This window comes from Coregonus clupeaformis, chromosome 11, assembly GCF_020615455.1.
Source record: "Coregonus clupeaformis isolate EN_2021a chromosome 11, ASM2061545v1, whole genome shotgun sequence".
Lineage (NCBI taxonomy): Eukaryota > Metazoa > Chordata > Actinopteri > Salmoniformes > Salmonidae > Coregonus > Coregonus clupeaformis.
In genome coordinates, this window is record NC_059202.1 from 35,684,772 (window position 1) to 35,702,492 (window position 17,721).

A 17,721-nucleotide genomic window follows, 5' to 3' on the forward strand; every position below is an offset into this window, starting at 1 on the left:
CATGTTTGACGGTGGGGATGGTGTTCTTGGGGTCATAGGCCTCGAAACCTTAATGACTTGGAGAAGATCTGCAAAGAGGAGTGGGACAAAAACCCTCCTGAGATGTGTGCAAACCTGGTGGCCAACTACAAGAAACGTCTGACCTCTGTGATTGCCAACAAGGGTTTTGCCACCAAGTACTAAGTCATGTTTTGCAGAGGGGTCAACTACTTATTTCCCTCATTAAAATGCAAATCAATTTTCAAAATCAACATTTCTGACATGCTTTTTTCTGGATTTTTTTGTTGTTATTCTGTCTCTCACTGTTCAAATAAACCTACCATTAAAATTATAGACTGATCATTTATTTGTCAGTGGGCAAACTTACAAAATCAGCAGGGGATCAAATACTTTTTTCCCTCACTGTATGCATACACCACTTTTCCGTTATTTATTTTTTAGAATTTTTTGAAATAAGTTATTTTTTTCATTTCACTTCACCAATTTGGACTATTTTGTGTATGTCCATTACATTAAATCCAAATAAAAAGCAATTTATATTACAGGTTGTAATGCAACAAAATAGGAAAAACACAAAGGGGGATGAATACTTTTGCAAGGCACTGTATGTGTACCCTGTACATATGACAAAAAAAACTTGAAACTTGATGGCGTGGTAGGCCCCTCTGTGTAATTAACCTAAACTGGGTTGTTAATCCTTGCCCATCTGTGCATAATAATGGGCAAGGAAGCACAGATCATTCCCTTTTACTTTGACACCCTGCTTTTATGGATTTCATGCAACAACAAAAATTATCCTAAACCCTTATGTAGGTTCAGCAAACCCTGGCTTAATCCTAACCTCAGCCATTAGGGGGTAAACCCTAAAACTGACCTCAGTTCAGCTCTTAGAGGCAACTTAAAGGGATACTTCGGAATTTTGGCAATAAGGCCATTCATCTACTTCCCCAGAGTCAGATGATCTCGTGGATACCATTTGTATGTTTCTGTGTCCAATGTGAAGGAAGTTAAAGGTACAGTGCCTTCAGAAAGTATTCACACCCCTTTACTTTTTCAAAGGAAATTGTGTTACAGCCTGAATTTAAAATGGATTAAATTACGATTTTTTTTGGTTACTGGCCTCTACACAATTATGTTTTTCAACCTTTTTACAAATTAACAAAATATGAAATGGTGAAACGAGTCAATAAGTATTTAACCCCTTTGTTATGGCAAGCATAAATAGGTTCAGTAAAAACAAGTCACATAATAAGTTGCATGGAATCTGTGTGCAATAATAGTGTTTAACATTATTTTTATTATCACTACTTAATCTCTGTACCCCACACATACAATTATCTGTAAGGTCCCTCAGTCTAGCAGTGAATTTCAAATACAGATTCAACCACAAAGACCAGGGAGATTTTCCAATGCCTCACAAAGAAGAGCACCTACAGTGGGGGAAAAAAAGTATTTAGTCAGCCACCAATTGTGCAAGTTCTCCCACTTAAAAAGATGAGAGAGGCCTGTAATTTTCATCATAGGTACATGTCAACTATGACAGACAAATTGAGATTTTTTTTCTCCAGGAAATCACATTGTAGGATTTTTATGAATTTATTTGCAAATTATGGTGGAAAATAAGTATTTGGTCACCTACAAACAAGCAAGATTTCTGGCTCTCACAGACCTGTAACTTCTTCTTTAAGAGGCTCCTCTGTCCTCCACTCGTTACCTGTATTAATGGCACCTGTTTGAAGTTGTTATCAGTATAAAAGACACCTGTCCACAACCTCAAACAGTCACACTCCAAACTCCACTATGGCCAAGACCAAAGAGCTGTCAAAGGACACCAGAAACAAAATTGTAGACCTGCACCAGGCTGGGAAGACTGAATCTGCAATAGGTAAGCAGCTTGGTTTGAAGAAATCAACTGTGGGAGCAATTATTAGGAAATGGAAGACATACAAGACCACTGATAATCTCCCTCGATCTGGGGCTCCACGCAATATCTACTAATACAGTGGGGGAAAAGTATTTAGTCAGCCACCAATTGTGCAAGTTCTCCCACTTAAAAAGATGAGAGAGGCCTGTAATTTTAATCATAGGTACACGTCAACTATGACAGACAAAATGAGAAAAAAAATCCAGAAAATCACATTGTAGGATTTTTAATGAATTTATTTGCAAATTATGGTGGAAAATAAGTATTTGGTCAATAACAAAAGTTTCTCAATACTTTGTTATATACCCTTTGTTGGCAATGACACAGGTCAAACGTTTTCTGTAAGTCTTCACAAGGTTTTCACACACTGTTGCTGGTATTTTGGCCCATTCCTCCATGCAGATCTCCTCTAGAGCAGTGATGTTTTGGGGCTGTCGCTGGGCAACACGGACTTTCAACTCCCTCCAAAGATTTTCTATGGGGTTGAGATCTGGAGACTGGCTAGGCCACTCCAGGAACTTGAAATGCTTCTTACGAAGCCACTCCTTCGTTGCCGGGCGGTGTGTTTGGGATCATTGTCATGCTGAAAGACCCAGCCACGTTTCATCTTCAATGCCCTTGCTGATGGAAGGAGGTTTTCACTCAAAATCTCACGATACATGGCCCCATTAATTCTTTCCTTTACACGGATCAGTCGTCCTGGTCCCTTTGCAGAAAAAACAGCCCCAAAGCATGATGTTTCCACCCCCATGCTTCACAGTAGGTATGGTGTTCTTTGGATGCAACTCAGCATTCTTTGTCCTCCAAACACGACGAGTTGAGTTTTTACCAAAAAGTTCTATTTTGGTTTCATCTGACCATATGACATTCTCCCAATCCTCTTCTGGGTCATCCAAATGCACTCTAGCAAACTTCAGATGGGCCTGGTCATGTACTGGCTTAAGCAGGGGGACACGTCTCGCACTGCAGGATTTGAGTCCCTGGCGGCGTAGTGTGTTACTGATGGTAGGCTTTGTTACTTTGGTCCCAGCTCTCTGCAGGTCATTCACTAGGTCCCCCCGTGTGGTTCTGGGATTTTTGCTCACCATTCTTGTGATCATTTTGACCCAACGGGGTGAGATGTTGCGTGGAGCCCCAGATCGAGGGAGATTATCAGTGGTCTTGTATGTCTTCCATTTCCTAATAATTGCTCCCACAGTTGATTTCTTCAAACCATGAATTTTTTTCTCAATTTGTCTGTCATAGTTGACGTGTACCTATGATGAAAATTACAGGCCTCTCTCATCTTTTTAAGTGGGAGAACTTGCACAATTGGTGGCTGACTAAATACTTTTTTTCCCCACTGTAAGTCAAGTTTTGCAGTTCTGCTCTATCAAGTTCTGCTCTATCAGGTACTCAACAGATGGTGCTACAGAGAAAATTGCAATTAACTTGTAAATAAATAATCATAACAGTCAGTGGGAGCCGGATTAGTGATTTAGCGAGATCTGTCAAACCAGAACTTGCGCAAACTCAGAATTTACGGCTCCAGAAAGAGAGCTTGAAAGACAGCTTGATCAGAAACCATAGCAACGAATGCTCTGAAGCAAACCTGTTACCTACTAGGTTAACTTGATCTTAGCCTGTCCTGGTGAATAAATACGGGACTTCTCCGCCAATCAGATTCTTGTTTGCCACTATGGCCTGCCCCTTCTTGGAAAATCCACTTGACATCGGAACCTGCATTGTTTGCCGTGCTTTACAAAAGGGAACTAATTATTGGACCTTGAATACATCCTTTAGATCATTCAGAAGAATTGATTTTTGAACGTTATAGTTTTTCTGCACAATCACTCATATCCAGTGGGGGAAAAAAGTATTTAGTAAGCCACCAATTGTGCAAGTTCTCCCACTTAAAAAGATGAGAGAGGCCTGTAATTTTCATCATAGGTACACGTCAACTATGACAGACAAAATGAGAAAAAATTATCCAGAAAATCACATTGTAGGATTTTTAATGAATTTATTTGCAAATTATGGTGGAAAATAAGTATTTGGTCACCTACAAACAAGCAAGATTTCTGGCTCTCACAGACCTGTAACTCGTTGCCTGTATTAATGGCACCTGTTTGAACTTGTTATCAGTATAAAAGACACCTGTCCACAACCTCAAACAGTCACACTCCAAACTCCACTATGGCCAAGACCAAAGAGCTGTCAAAGGACACCAGAAACAAAATTGTAGACCTGCACCAGGCTGGGAAGACTGAATCTGCAATAGGTAAGCAGCTTGGTTTGAAGAAATCAACTGTGGGAGCAATTATTAGGAAATGGAAGACATACAAGACCACTGATAATCGCCCTCGATCTGAGGCTCCACGCAAGATCTCACCCCGTGGGGTCAAAATGATCACAAGAACGGTGAGCAAAAATCCCAGAACCACACGGGGGGACCTAGTGAATGACCTGCAGAGAGCTGGGACCAAAGTAACAAAGCCTACCATCAGTAACACACTACGCCGCCAGGGACGCAAATCCTGCAGTGCCAGACATGTCCCCCTGCTTAAGCCAGTACATGTCCAGGCCCGTCTGAAGTTTGCTAGAGTGCATTTGGATGATCCAGAAGAGGATTGGGAGAATGTCATATGGTCAGATGAAACCAAAATAGAACTTTTTGGTAAAAACTCAACTCGTCGTGTTTGGAGGACAAAGAATGCTGAGTTGCATCCAAAGAACACCATACCTACTGTGAAGCATGGGGGTGGAAACATCATGCTTTGGGGCTGTTTTTCTGCAAAGGGACCAGGACGACTGATCCGTGTAAAGGAAAGAATGAATGGGGCCATGTATCGTGAGATTTTGAGTGAAAACCTCCTTCCATCAGCAAGGGCATTGAAGATGAAACGTGGCTAGGTCTTTCAGCATGACAATGATCCCAAACACACCGCCCGGGCAACGAAGGAGTGGCTTCGTAAGAAGCATTTCAAGGTCCTGGAGTGGCCTAGCCAGTCTCCAGATCTCAACCCCATAGAAAATCTTTGGAGGGAGTTGAAAGTCTGTGTTGCCCAGCGACAGCCCCAAAACATCACTGCTCTAGAAGAGATCTGCATGGAGGAATACCAGCAACAGTGTGTGAAAACCTTGTGAAGACTTACAGAAAACGTTTGACCTGTGTCATTGCCAACAAAGGGTATATAACAAAGTATTGAGAAACTTTTGTTATTGACCAAATACTTATTTTCCACCATAATTTGCAAATAAATTCATTAAAAATCCTACAATTTGATTTTCTGGATTTTCTTTCAAATTTTGTCTGTCATAGTTGACGTGTACCTATGATGAAAATTACAGGCCTCTCTCATCTTTTTAAGTGGGAGAACTTGCACAATTGGTGGCTGACTAAATACTTTTTTTCCCCACTGTATCTGGTCAGTTTACTCAACCCATATAGCAAATGTAACCCTTTTCTTTGGTACTGGAAGTTTTTTTTTATGACTTTGTTGCATTCCCTGGCCATCAAGTTGTCCATATAATCAAGGAGGACTTTTACAGAATTGCAGGTACAGTAGGCTGCAATCAGTTGACTGCCAGCGGAACTTTGCTAATTTCAAATTAATAAGCCTAGGCAACATGATAAAAATGATCAACAGCCTAATTCATCCCGCAGATTTTCCAAACGTCATTGGTGTTATAGATGGGACACATATCCCCCATTCAAAGACTCTCTGGACCAAATGAATGAGACTACATGAATATAACATATTTTCACAGCATAAACAGGTAGCTAGCTATTGGATACACTTTCACCAAAACAAAATCATTTTCAGAAGCAGTCATTAAATTCAATGATCTTCCTTAATTATTTTGTCAGATGATCTGTGACTCCCAAGGGGTTACAACTAAACAAAGAACACATTGTTGCCCGTGTAGACATGAAAAGCACTCTAAGAATTCAATAAATTATTATTCATCCTACGTAGGCTATGGAATGGGCCAACCATTGTAATTGTGACATGGGCTACTACAACTTCCATATTAGGCTATAGCCTTGACACTTAATATCACCAGCGTTGCAATAACAGTGCTCTATAAAGTGAAAGCATTATTACTAATCAGCCATGTGTGTAAGCTAGCCCTATTAGATATTGGAATTGTGCCACTTCACTTGCGTATTTACTCTGTCTGCAATTTTCTGCCAGGCTTCCTCTCTGGCTTTTGCAGCGGCGGATGTATTACTTTTTTTTGGCAAATATGTGAACATATTCGTTGTGTTGTTACGATTGTTTCTTGTTCTAAACATGTGAAACATTGGGCTCTGTCTGACTCCATATCTATTGTTTTTCATGTCATCGACATGAGGATCTTTTTGAATATTGATTGCACGAGCCAGTTGTCTGATCAACCAATCTGCGCTTCACTTAGCCTAATCAATTAAACAAGAAACAGCCATTCTGGAACCAAGAAATCCTGGACTCCCTCATCTGGTTAAGACAAGCCGGATATGTTCAGGAAATCCTGAATTTCTTAAACCATCTTTCTGGAATATCCCTCTGGACATCCACATCCAACAACCGTCGAAGGACAGAGGGATACACTAGCTAGAACCTTCTCACAGACCTGGTTGGACAAAAAAAGCATGGCTCTGTGGATGCCCAATTTGCAACACTGTATTTTGTTTCTCCTGACGTTCTTTTAATTCTAGATAGTGTAGTGGACAGGGGGACATGTTGTGTGGACTAAAACAGCATGATCAAATTAATTAGCCAGCTACAGTAATTTTGAGAAACATTCAGAAATAGTTCGGTCGATTATTTTGGTCAAATTAACCAATTACCTTTGATAAGCAAGTTGGCTAGCTAGACAGCTACCGGCAAGCTAGCTACTTGCAGTTTCCTAGCTCGTATGACAATTTCAAGTCTATCTGAACTAATGTCTTAAACACATGGCTAGCTCATTGTGCTTTTTGACTTTATGCTAGCTATCCCCAGTTAGATAATGTGTTTTCACTTGTCGCATCTGTGCTTGTTGCATTCTCCCTGCGCACTCACTCATGAGCTGGCTGCTCATTCTAAATAGTTGGTCATCTGTTCTAAACAGTGGCACCAGTGAGGATTCTGTTTTTTACATGCAAAATAATAGGTATTTATGCTGTTGTTCAAATGCACAGATCACTTTATATATCTTCCTAAAGAAACTACCGGTAGTTTGAAAACTTGGTGTAATATTTCTGTCATCCTGCTTTGTTGACAAAATGACTGGCCTACACAAACACACACATCGCCTTCCCTTAATATATATATTTTTATATTTATATAATATATTATGCAATTACTGGATTACGCAAACACAAACATCGCCTTCCCTTCTGGGAAATGCATTAAGTAGTTAGAGCTGAAAACATTTCCAATTTTGTGTTTTAACCCATTCAAAAAAGTTTGTGGGTAACTCTAAATTCTGAAATTCGAAAGAAATCTATGATAGATACTGCACAATTTTTGTATTTTACAACAGTGATTGTGAAGATATAATTCAAAGCCAAAGAAGTAGACAAACAAAAGTTCCATACATGAGTGATGAATCACATTAGTGATGCATTTCTCTCAATCCATTTTGTACAAGAAATAAAATAAAATAAATTGGGACAAGGTCACAGAAGGCAAATCATTAGTTGAGGGGAGTTGGTCTAGCATGTTATGTAAACAGAGGTTTTAGAGTAGGTTTCGTTCACGCTATTGGCTTCCTCGAGTTTCCTTGATGACCTGCAGGTCATGACCCTGGCCATGGAAAATTCATCTTTGACGTCACCGACCCCCAGAAAATAATGCTGCTAACTGTTTTGGAAAGCCTTCCATCCATAGCTATTGAAACTCTATTAAGTTCTACCTGAGAATACTTTGATCTGTATAGCTTTTGAACAGTAAATATGATTTGGCCAGTGGCATCCCACCTGTGCTGACATCACAGAGGCACACCACATGCAATCACGGGTAACAACAAAGTAGGCCCATAATAAAAACAGATTAAAAAACACCCCCAAGTGAAGAGAGGTGACTCTGCTTTTGTTTAGCCAGCTTGCTAAGTGGATAAGGCATCGGTACATCAGACACAGAGCACAGTGTTGACCTATGGCTGGCCTGCTGAACAGTACTGAACACCTGAGGCAGAAGACGAGAGGCTTGTCTGTAGCGTTATGAACAAAAGGCTTCATTGAGACACCAACACAAGAGACATCAACAGAAACATTAACCCATGATTTAGACTCAGGAGTTACCTTCAGACCAGGCCAGTAGGCTGTGTTAGCGAGCAAACCACATGACAACTACATGATGTGGAACAGCAAGAGCTCTAGCAGTGTGACGGCTCCAAAACAAAGCCCTACTACATGAACTATTAGTCTCCTCAATTGACTTCCTTAGCATCACATAGGGACTTCAAAAGGGATAACTATCTGGCATCTTAATGCCTTCAAGGGGTAATTATCAGGCATCATACAATGATGTGCAGATAAACAGGAGGCTGGTTTGCACTGTGACCCATCTAAAACCTTTCAACTTTCCAACAAAACTAATCTTTCAGGCTACAATCAAGTCTTCACCCAGCACCCAAGGAATCAACCCAACATTTGAGAAAGACAGCTCTGACAAATGGACAATAAAGTATCTCATTGTAACGTATTGTACGCAAAGTATTGTAAAGTATCGTACCCTAAAGCATCTCATTGTAAAGTATCGTACCATACAGTCTCTTATTGTAAAGTATCGTACTGTAAAGTCTCTCATTCTAAAGTATCGTACAGTAAAGTATCGTAAAGTACCGTATCGTTACCTGGGTGTGTGAGACAGGGTGAAGCGTCTCTGCAGGGTGATGCTGCGGTTCATGAGGAGCTTGCGGAAGAGGAGCGGAGAGTTGCGGGGCGAGTCCCGGGGGGACATCCTGGGGGAGCCGCAGGGCGAACCCCCAGCGGAGCGTGGATTCAGTTTGATGGGCTGGGTTCGGGCGGCGGCGCCGACACCGCTGGGGGAGGAGGGCACCTCCAACAGCGACGCGCTATCCCAGCGTGCCTCACTCATGCTGCCGGGGGGGTACACGCCCCGTCCTCTCCACTCAACTGCGACTGGGGATGCTCCGATGTTCTGACCTTATAGCTGCCTCTCTCCACCGAGGAAAGTCCACCAGGATGCTCTCTCAAATAATTACTTAACTTAATGCTCTCTGTGCCTTGGGGCTGGCACATAATGAATCCACAGGCATCCACAGTATGAAAATGTATGCACTCACTAACTGTAAGTCGCTCTGGATAAGAGCGTCTGCTAAATGACTCAAATGTAAATGTAAATCTCAAAGAGTTGTCAAAGGTTTGAAATAAACTTGAAAAATGTTCATCTTCAGAGACTGTACCAATGTACCTTCACAAAATGTTATTTTTTCCTTTTGGGATTGAGTATCTATCCAACCTTGCTCAGTAGAGTGATCTACTGGTCTTGCTTGATAGACACACACACAAGTGCTGCGTGAGCCTCCCCTCCGGGATGAGCTCTGTTTACATAGCACTAAGACCCTTCCCTCCCCCCTGCCTAAATATGGCCGGCCTGAGTTATACAGGGGGGTTAGCGCGCCGCGGGAGAGCTAGCCGCTAGCCTCCACATCCTCAGAGGAACAAACATTTCCTTTCTCAGCCTGTAAACATTAACCAGTCAGAGCCATGTTTTCACTCTCCCTAAACAAACACATGCCTGAGCTGCTGTGTTCAGGCTCAGGAACAGGTCTTAGCTGACAAGGCCTGTTTGGTTCTACATTATGCTCAGTTAGCAAGGAAAAGTTACATGAGAGGGGGCCTCTTCTGACCATTAAAAAGAGAAAGGGAGATAAAGTTTGAGAGGAGCACAAACGATCAGGGCTCTTATCTCAAATGGAGAGTGTGCCTTCTCCCATGGGGTTGGTGGATGATGGAAAAAGACACCATCTTGTGTCCCTTCTTGACCCAGACGGTGGCCAGTGACCTGTTCCTCATCTACCCCACACAAGGCCTCTGGAAACCAGCTGAACAAGGGCTAGGCAACTTCCTCTGCCTGATATACTAATCTAGCGACCTTGTGTATATAAGCGCGACACTATACAGTGGGGAGAACAAGTATTTGATACATTGCCGATTTTGCAGGTTTTCCTACTTACAAAGCATGTAGAGGTCTGTAATTTTTATCATAGGTACACTTCAACTGTGAGAGACGGAATCTAAAACAAAAATCCAGAAAATCACATTGTATGATTTTTAAGTAATTCATTTGCATTTTATTGCATGACATAAGTATTTGATCACCTACCAACCAGTAAGAATTCCGGCTCTCACAGACCTGTTAGTTTTTCTTTAATAATAATAATAATATGCCATTTAGCAGACGCTTTTATCCAAAGCGACTTACAGTCATGCGTGCATACATTTTTTTTGTGTATGGGTGGTCCCGGGGATCGAACCCACTACCCTGGCGTTACAAGCGCTGTGCTCTACCAGCTGAGCTACAGAGGACCACTTTAAGAAGCCCTCCTGTTCTCCACTCATTACCTGTATTAACTGCACCTGTTTGAACTTGTTACCTGTATAAAAGACACCTGTCCAAACACTCAATCAAACAGACTCCAACCTCTCCACAATGGCCAAGACCAGAGCGCTGTGTAAGGACATCAGGGTTAAAATTGTAGACCTGCACAAGGCTGGGATGGGCTACAGGTCAATAGGCAAGCAGCTTGGCGAGAAGGCAACAACTGTTGCCGCAATTATTAGAAAATGGAAGAAGTTCAAGATGACGGTCAATCACCCTCGGTCTGGGGCTCCATGCAAGATCTCACCTCGTGGGGCATCAATGATCATGAGGAAGGTGAGGGATCAGTCCAGAACTACACGGCAGGACCTGGTCAATGACCTGAAGAGAGCTGGGACCACAGTCTCAAAGAAAACCATTAGTAACACACTACGCCGTCATGGATTAAAATCCTGCAGCGCACGCAAGGTCCCCCTGCTCAAGCCAGCGCATGTCCAGGCCTGTCTGAAGTTTGCCAATGACCATCTGGATGATCCAGAGGAGGAATGGGAGAAGGTCATGTGGTCTGATGAGACAAAAATATAGCTTTTTGGTCTAAACTCCACTCGCCGTGTTTGGAGGAAGAAGAAGGATGAGTACAACCCCAAGAACACCATCCCAACCGTGAAGCATGGAGGTGGAAAAATCATTCTTTGGGGATGCTTTTCTGCAAAGAAGACAGGATGACTGCACCGTATTGAGGGGAGGATGGAAGGGGCCATATATCGCGAGATCTTGGCCAACAACCTCCTTCCCTCAGTAAGAGCATTGAAGATGGGTCGTGGCTGGGTCTTCCAGCATGACAACGACCCAAAACACACAGCCAGGGCAACTAAGGAGTGGCTCCGTAAGAAGCATCTCATGGTCCTGGAGTAGCCAGTCTCCAGACCTGAACCCAATAGAACATCTTTGGAGGGAGCTGAAAGTCCGTATTGCCCAGCGACAGCCCCGAAACCTGAAGGATCTGGAGAAGGTCTGTATGGAGGAGTGGGCCAAAATCCCTGCTGCAGTGTGTGCAAACCTGGTCAAGACCTACAGGAAACGTATGATCTCTGTAATTGCAAACAAAGGTTTCTGTACCAAATATTAAGTTCTGCTTTTCTGATGTATCAAATACTTATGTCATGCAAATTAATTACTTAAAAATCATACAATGTGATTTTCTGGATTTTTGTTTTAGATTCCGTCTCTCACAGTTGAAGTGTACCTATGATAAAAATGACAGACCTCTACATGCTTTGTAAGTAGGAAAACCTGCAAAATCGGCAGTGTATCAAATACTTGTTCTCCCCACTATATATACAGAATGCTATCAGTAGTATACTAGAACAGCACATTCACGACCACCAAAGACAATATTACCAATAGACTGTGATGGGGTGGGCAAACTAGAGCCCAGCGGGCTACATCCAGCCCGCCAGACAATTAAATGTGGCCTGCGAGGGATTTTATTAATTTTTGGGATGGGGGGAAATGTTTAATTTGTTGTTTTTTTAAACACTCCCGGCCACAGTTGAACGTCTAAAACCAGATACGTCCATTATCATTTCTACATACTTTCTATCTATTTTCAAATAACTACCCTTTCTCTGGCCTGCAAATAGATTTTGAAATCAAATCAATATTTTAAAAACCTGTGCGGCCCTCTGTTGAATTGCGAAATCCTGATGTGGCCCTGGAGCCAAAAGGTTTGCCCACTCCTGTTCTAACCAGTATATTGTAACTAAGGTAATATGGAGTCTAGATGAGGAACAATATGACTTTTATAGTACAAAGTAAAAAGAACACATTATGTGCTAGCTAGAAATAATAACATGCTTTCATAGAGAGGGCAAGGAAAATGCAGGCTATAACTGCCTGAATCTGGTAAGGGAAAACTGAAAGAATCCACAAGCAGAGTTTGTCCTGATGCTTATCTACAACTCATAAGCCAGCATCAGACCTATGCAAATATGACCCTTAGACTAAAATACTCCTGAAAGCTCAGTCTGGAAATGAATGTAGTAGACTCCTTGTGATCCTATTTTATGCAATTATGTAAATTAACGGTAAATGGTTCAACAGTCTCCAATGCTTTTTTATACTATATTTGGAAAGTGGCCTAAATCTGAATTCCTGGAATGGAGATTTAATAGTACAGTAAATAATTACTAACAACGTTTGTATGTAAGACAATATCTGGTATAATCAAAAACCACCACGCTACAAGTCTCATTGTAATAAGTCCTCTCTATTATCTCATATTTGGACAGGGTTGTAGTGAAAAGATTTTGCAGTTATTCACAAATCTAAATTATCATCTTTTCTTCGTTGTCAATATCTATGAAACATCAAAGATGGGATAGCCCTAATACAGTTTGGAATGAGATCACTTTTCCAAACACAGCTGCTGTGTGAACCTTTGCCAAATGCAACCAGCAGATGGTGCACTTTGAGTTTTCCCAGCCCCGCTACAGGCCTTCCACCCCTCCACACACGGGGCCATTACTGCATACACACTCCGGCCCGGAACACTCACAGGGCAGGATGGAGTGTTCTAGGATCACAATTAGGCCGATAATGTGTGTCTGTGAGGAATTAAGGACAGACACCAGACCCCTGCAACAGGTCAACTTTAGAATAGTAGAATATTGATAGTGTATGCGAGGGACAGAGCACGAAAAAGAGCATGCAGAGGGACTTCAAACAGCCTGGTCCCAGATCTTTATGGATTTTTAGCCAACTCATCTGACGGTAGTTGGCCAAAGCCTAAATCGATCTAGGGCCAGGCGATCTTCAAATACTGGGGCGCAAATGTTTTATACTATAGCACAATGGCATAAACCAATGTATTAGGGGGGTTTTCCCCTGAATTTCTTTAAAAGCAATACTATTGACGAGGTAATCCATTCAATTGTGATGGGTACTGTGTGCATTCATAAACATAAAGGTAAGAGTCAATGATGCTCGCCATCATGGTGTGTGGCAGTGGCCGTTTAAGATGAAGGAGGACAATATTTTTTTTTATGAGCATGGCCTTATTTCTATTACAGCATATTGGATGACAGTCATTCATATTTCATTCACCCAGCTCAATGTAACATTGTTCAGTTTAGGCTACTACATGATACAAACATTTTACCTATTGGCTAGGTTGCTACAACCAAGCCTATAAATGAAAGTTTACAACGTACAGTGAGGGAAAAAAGTATTTGATCCCCTGCTGATTTTGTATGTTTGCCCACTGACAAAGACATGATCAGTCTATAATTTTAATGGTAGGTTTATTTGAACAGTGAGAGACAGAATAACAACAAAAAAATCCAGAAAAACACATGTCAAAAATGTTATCAATTGATTTGCATTTTAATGAAGGAAATAAGTATTTGACCCCTCTGCAAAACATTACCCTTGTTGGAAATCACAGAGGTCAGACGTTTCTTGTAGTTGGCCACCAGGTTTGCACACATCTCAGGAGGGATTTTGTCCCACTCCTCTTTGCAGATCTTCTCCAAGTCATTAAGGTTTTGAGGCTGACGTTTGGCAACTCGAACCTTCAGCTCCATCCACAGATTTTCTATGGGATTATGGTCTGGAGACTGGCTAGGCCACTCCAGGACCTTAATGTGCTTCTTGAGCCACTCCTTTGTTGCCTTGGCCGTGTGTTTTGGGTCATTGTCATGCTGGAATACCCATCCACGACCCATTTTCAATGCCTTGACTGAGGGAAGGAGGTTCTCACCCAAGATTTGATGGTACATGGCCCCGTCCTTCGTCCCTTTGATGCGGTGAAGTTGTCCTGTCCCCTTAGCAGAAAAACACACCCAAAGCATAATGTTTCCACCTCCATGTTTGACGGTGGGGATGGTGTTCTTGGGGTCATAGGCAGCATTCCTCCTCCTCCAAACACGGCGAGTTGAGTTGATGCCAAAGAGCTCGATTTTGGTCTCATCTGACCACAACACTTTCACCCAGTTCTCCTCTGAATCATTCAGATGTTCATTGGCAAACTTCAGACGGGCCTGTATGTGCTTTCTTGAGCAGGGGGACCTTGCGGGCGCTGCAGGATTTCAGTCCTTCACGGCGTAGTGTGTTACCAATTGTTTTCTTGGTGACTATGGTCCCGGCTGCCTTGAGATCATTGACAAGATCCTCCCGTGTAGTTCTGGGCTGATTCCTCACCGTTCTCATGATCATTGCAACTCCACGAGGTGAGATCTTGCATGGAGCCCCAGGCCGAGGGAGATTGACAGTTATTTTGTGTTTCTTCCATTTGTGAATAATCGCACCAACTATTGTCACCTTCTCACCAAGCTGCTTGGTGATGGTCTTGTAGCCCATTCCAGCCTTGTGTAGGTCTACAATCTTGTCCCTGACATCCTTGGAGAGCTCTTTCGTCTTGGCCATGGTGGAGAGTTTGGAATCTGATTGATTGATTGCTTCTGTGGACAGGTGTCTTTTATACAGGTAACAAGCTGAGATTAGGAGCACTCCCTTTAAGAGTGTGCTCCTAATCTCAGCTCATAACCTGTATGAAAGACACCTGGGAGCCAGAAATCTTTCTGATTGAGAGGGGGTCAAATACTTATTTCCCTAATTAAAATGCAAATCAATTTATAACATTTTTGACATGCGTCTTTCTGAATTTTTTTGTTTGTTCAAATAAAACTACCATTAAAATTATAGACTGATCATTTCTTTGTCAGTGGGCAAATGTACAAAATCAGCAGGGGATCAAATACTTTTTTCCCTCACTGTAGGTGCACAAGTCGAGCGAAATTTGAGTAATCAAGGTAACAGACATTGACACAAATCAAATCAAATGTTATTTGTCACATACACGTGTTTAGCAGATGTTATAACAGGTGTAGCGAAATGCTTGTGCTTCTAGCTCTGACAGTGCAGTAATATCTAACAATTTCACAACATATACCCAATACACACAAAAAAGTAAGGAATGGGATTTAAGAATATATACATATATGGACAAGCAATGACAGAGCAGCATGGACTAAGATACAGTAGAATATTATAGAATAGAATGCAGTATATATAAACATGATTAAAGTGACTAGTGTTCCATTTCTTAAAGTGGCCAGTGATTTCAATAGGCAGCAGCAGCCTCTAATGTGCTAGTGATGGCTATTTAACAGTCTGATGGCCTTGAGATAGAAGCTGTTTTTCATTCTCTCGGTCCCAGCTTTGATGCACCTGTACTGACCTCGCCTTCTGGATTCAATACTGCCTTGCACACTCTTGTCTGCATCTAGCTGATCCAGGGTGTAATCATTACGAGAGTTTCTACTGGACAAATTCAGGTATGTTTATCCCCGTTTCGTTCCGTTTGCTTCCGTTTAAGAATCGTTTTTCAACAGAATCGGCGGAATGAATACACCCCTGATCACACGTAAAACACAGTTCACATTTGATAGCAGGCACATACAGTGCATTCGGAAAGTGTTCAGGCCCTTGAATTTGTACACATTTTGTTACGTTACAGCCTTATTCTAAAATGGATTAAATTGTTTTTTCCCTCATCAATCTAGAAACAATACCCCATAATGACAAAGCAAAAACATGTTTGTAGAAATGTTTGCAAAAACAACGGAAATATCACATTTACATAAGTATTCAGACCCTTTACTCAGTACTTTGTTGAAGCACCTTTGGCAGCTATTACAGCCTTGAGACTTCTTGGGTATGACGCTACAAGCTTGGCACACATGTATTTGTGGAGTTTCTCCCATTCTTCTTTGCAGATCCTCTCAAGCTCTGTCAGGTTGGATGGGGAGCGTCACTGCACAGCTATTTTCAGGTCTCTCCAGAGATGTTTGATCGGGTTCAAGTCCGGGCTCTTGCTGGGCCACTCAAGGACATTCAGAGACTTGTCCCGAAGCCACCCCTGCGTTGTCTTGGCTGTGTGCTTAGGGTCGTTGTCCTGTTGGAAGGTGAACCTTCGCCCCAGTCTGAGGTCCTGAACGCTCTAGAGCAGGTTTTCATCAAGGATCTCTCTGTACTTTGCGCCGTTCATCTTTTCCTCAATCCTGACTAGTCTCCCTGCCGCTGAAAAACATCCCCACAGCATGATGCTGCCACCACCATGCTTCACCGTAGGGATGGTGCCAGGTTTCCTCCAGACGTGATGCTTGGCATTCAGACCAAAGAGTTCAATCTTGGTTTCATAAGACCAGATAATCTTGTTTCTCATGGTCTGAGAGTCCTTTAGGTGCCTTTTGGCAAACTTGAAGCGGGCTGTCATGTGCCTTTTACTGAGGAGTGGCTACCGTCTGGCCACTCTACCATAAAGGCTTGATTGGTGGAGTGCTGCAGAGATGGTTGTCCTTCTGGAAGGTTCTCCAATCTCCACAGAGGAACTCTGGAGCTCTGTCAGAGTGACCATCAGGTTCTTGGTAGCCTCCCTGACCAAGGCCCTTCTCCCCTGATTGCTCAGTTTGGCCAGGCGGGCAGCTCTAAGAAGAGTCTTGGTGGTTTCAAACTTCTTCTATTTAAGAAAGAGGGAGGTCACTGTGTTCTTGAGGACCTTCAATGGTGCAGACATTTTTTGGTAGCCTTCCCCAGATCTGTGCATCGATACAATCCTGTCTTGGAGCTCTACGGACAATTCCTTCGAACTCAAGTCCTCCCTAATCTTAAACGTCACTGACCGCCACTGTATTGGCCATATACCGCACACCCAAGGTGCCTTATAAACAGGTTACCAACGTAATTAGAACAGTAAACAAGTAGTTTTGCGTCATACCCGTGGTATATTGTCTTATATACCACGGCTTTCGGCCAATTAGAATCTAGGGCTCGAACAACCCAGTTTATAATAATGATTTAATCAGCTGTTTTGATTCAATCAAACTATTATTATAATTAATGTCCACTAAATGACTCACCTCTGGATGCACGTGACACTTATTCCAAAACTGAGTCACTTAACCGCCACCCTTCACTGTCACACAAACACACCGTTTCAAACATACACACACCCATGCTGACATACACACACAGTTCTAAAACACACATGTACATATACTGTTACACACAATGTTTCAAACACACAACCACATTTTAAGTGTGATTAGATTTTTGAAAGTCAAATTATGTTACCTAAAGGGTAACTGAGAAAGGACAAGGAATGTAAGAGAATTGTCTCAGAATGTTATGGAGCAAATGTAAACAGAGCTTTCGAAGCCCAGATGGAACAATCAAATAATAGTCAAATCCTCTCTTGGAACCGAGGGTATATACAGTAAG

General features: G+C 42.2%; 1 protein-coding gene across 2 annotated transcripts in view; it reads right to left on the minus strand.

Moving 5' to 3' along the window:
• The window catches only part of LOC121576872 (cAMP-specific 3',5'-cyclic phosphodiesterase 4D), a 159,419-nt gene that overhangs the window by 63,827 nt on the left and 77,871 nt on the right, over window positions 1–17,721 (minus strand). The window contains exon 1 of one of the 2 annotated variants that reach the window (XM_045223528.1): window positions 8,729–9,356. The exons of the other annotated variant lie outside the window; for it this stretch is intronic. Within the exon in view, the coding sequence (XP_045079463.1) occupies window positions 8,729–8,973 (245 nt within the window). The 5' untranslated portion in view covers window positions 8,974–9,356. Of the gene's footprint in view, window positions 1–8,728; window positions 9,357–17,721 lie in introns of those variants that run through there. 2 annotated transcript variants of the gene reach the window in all.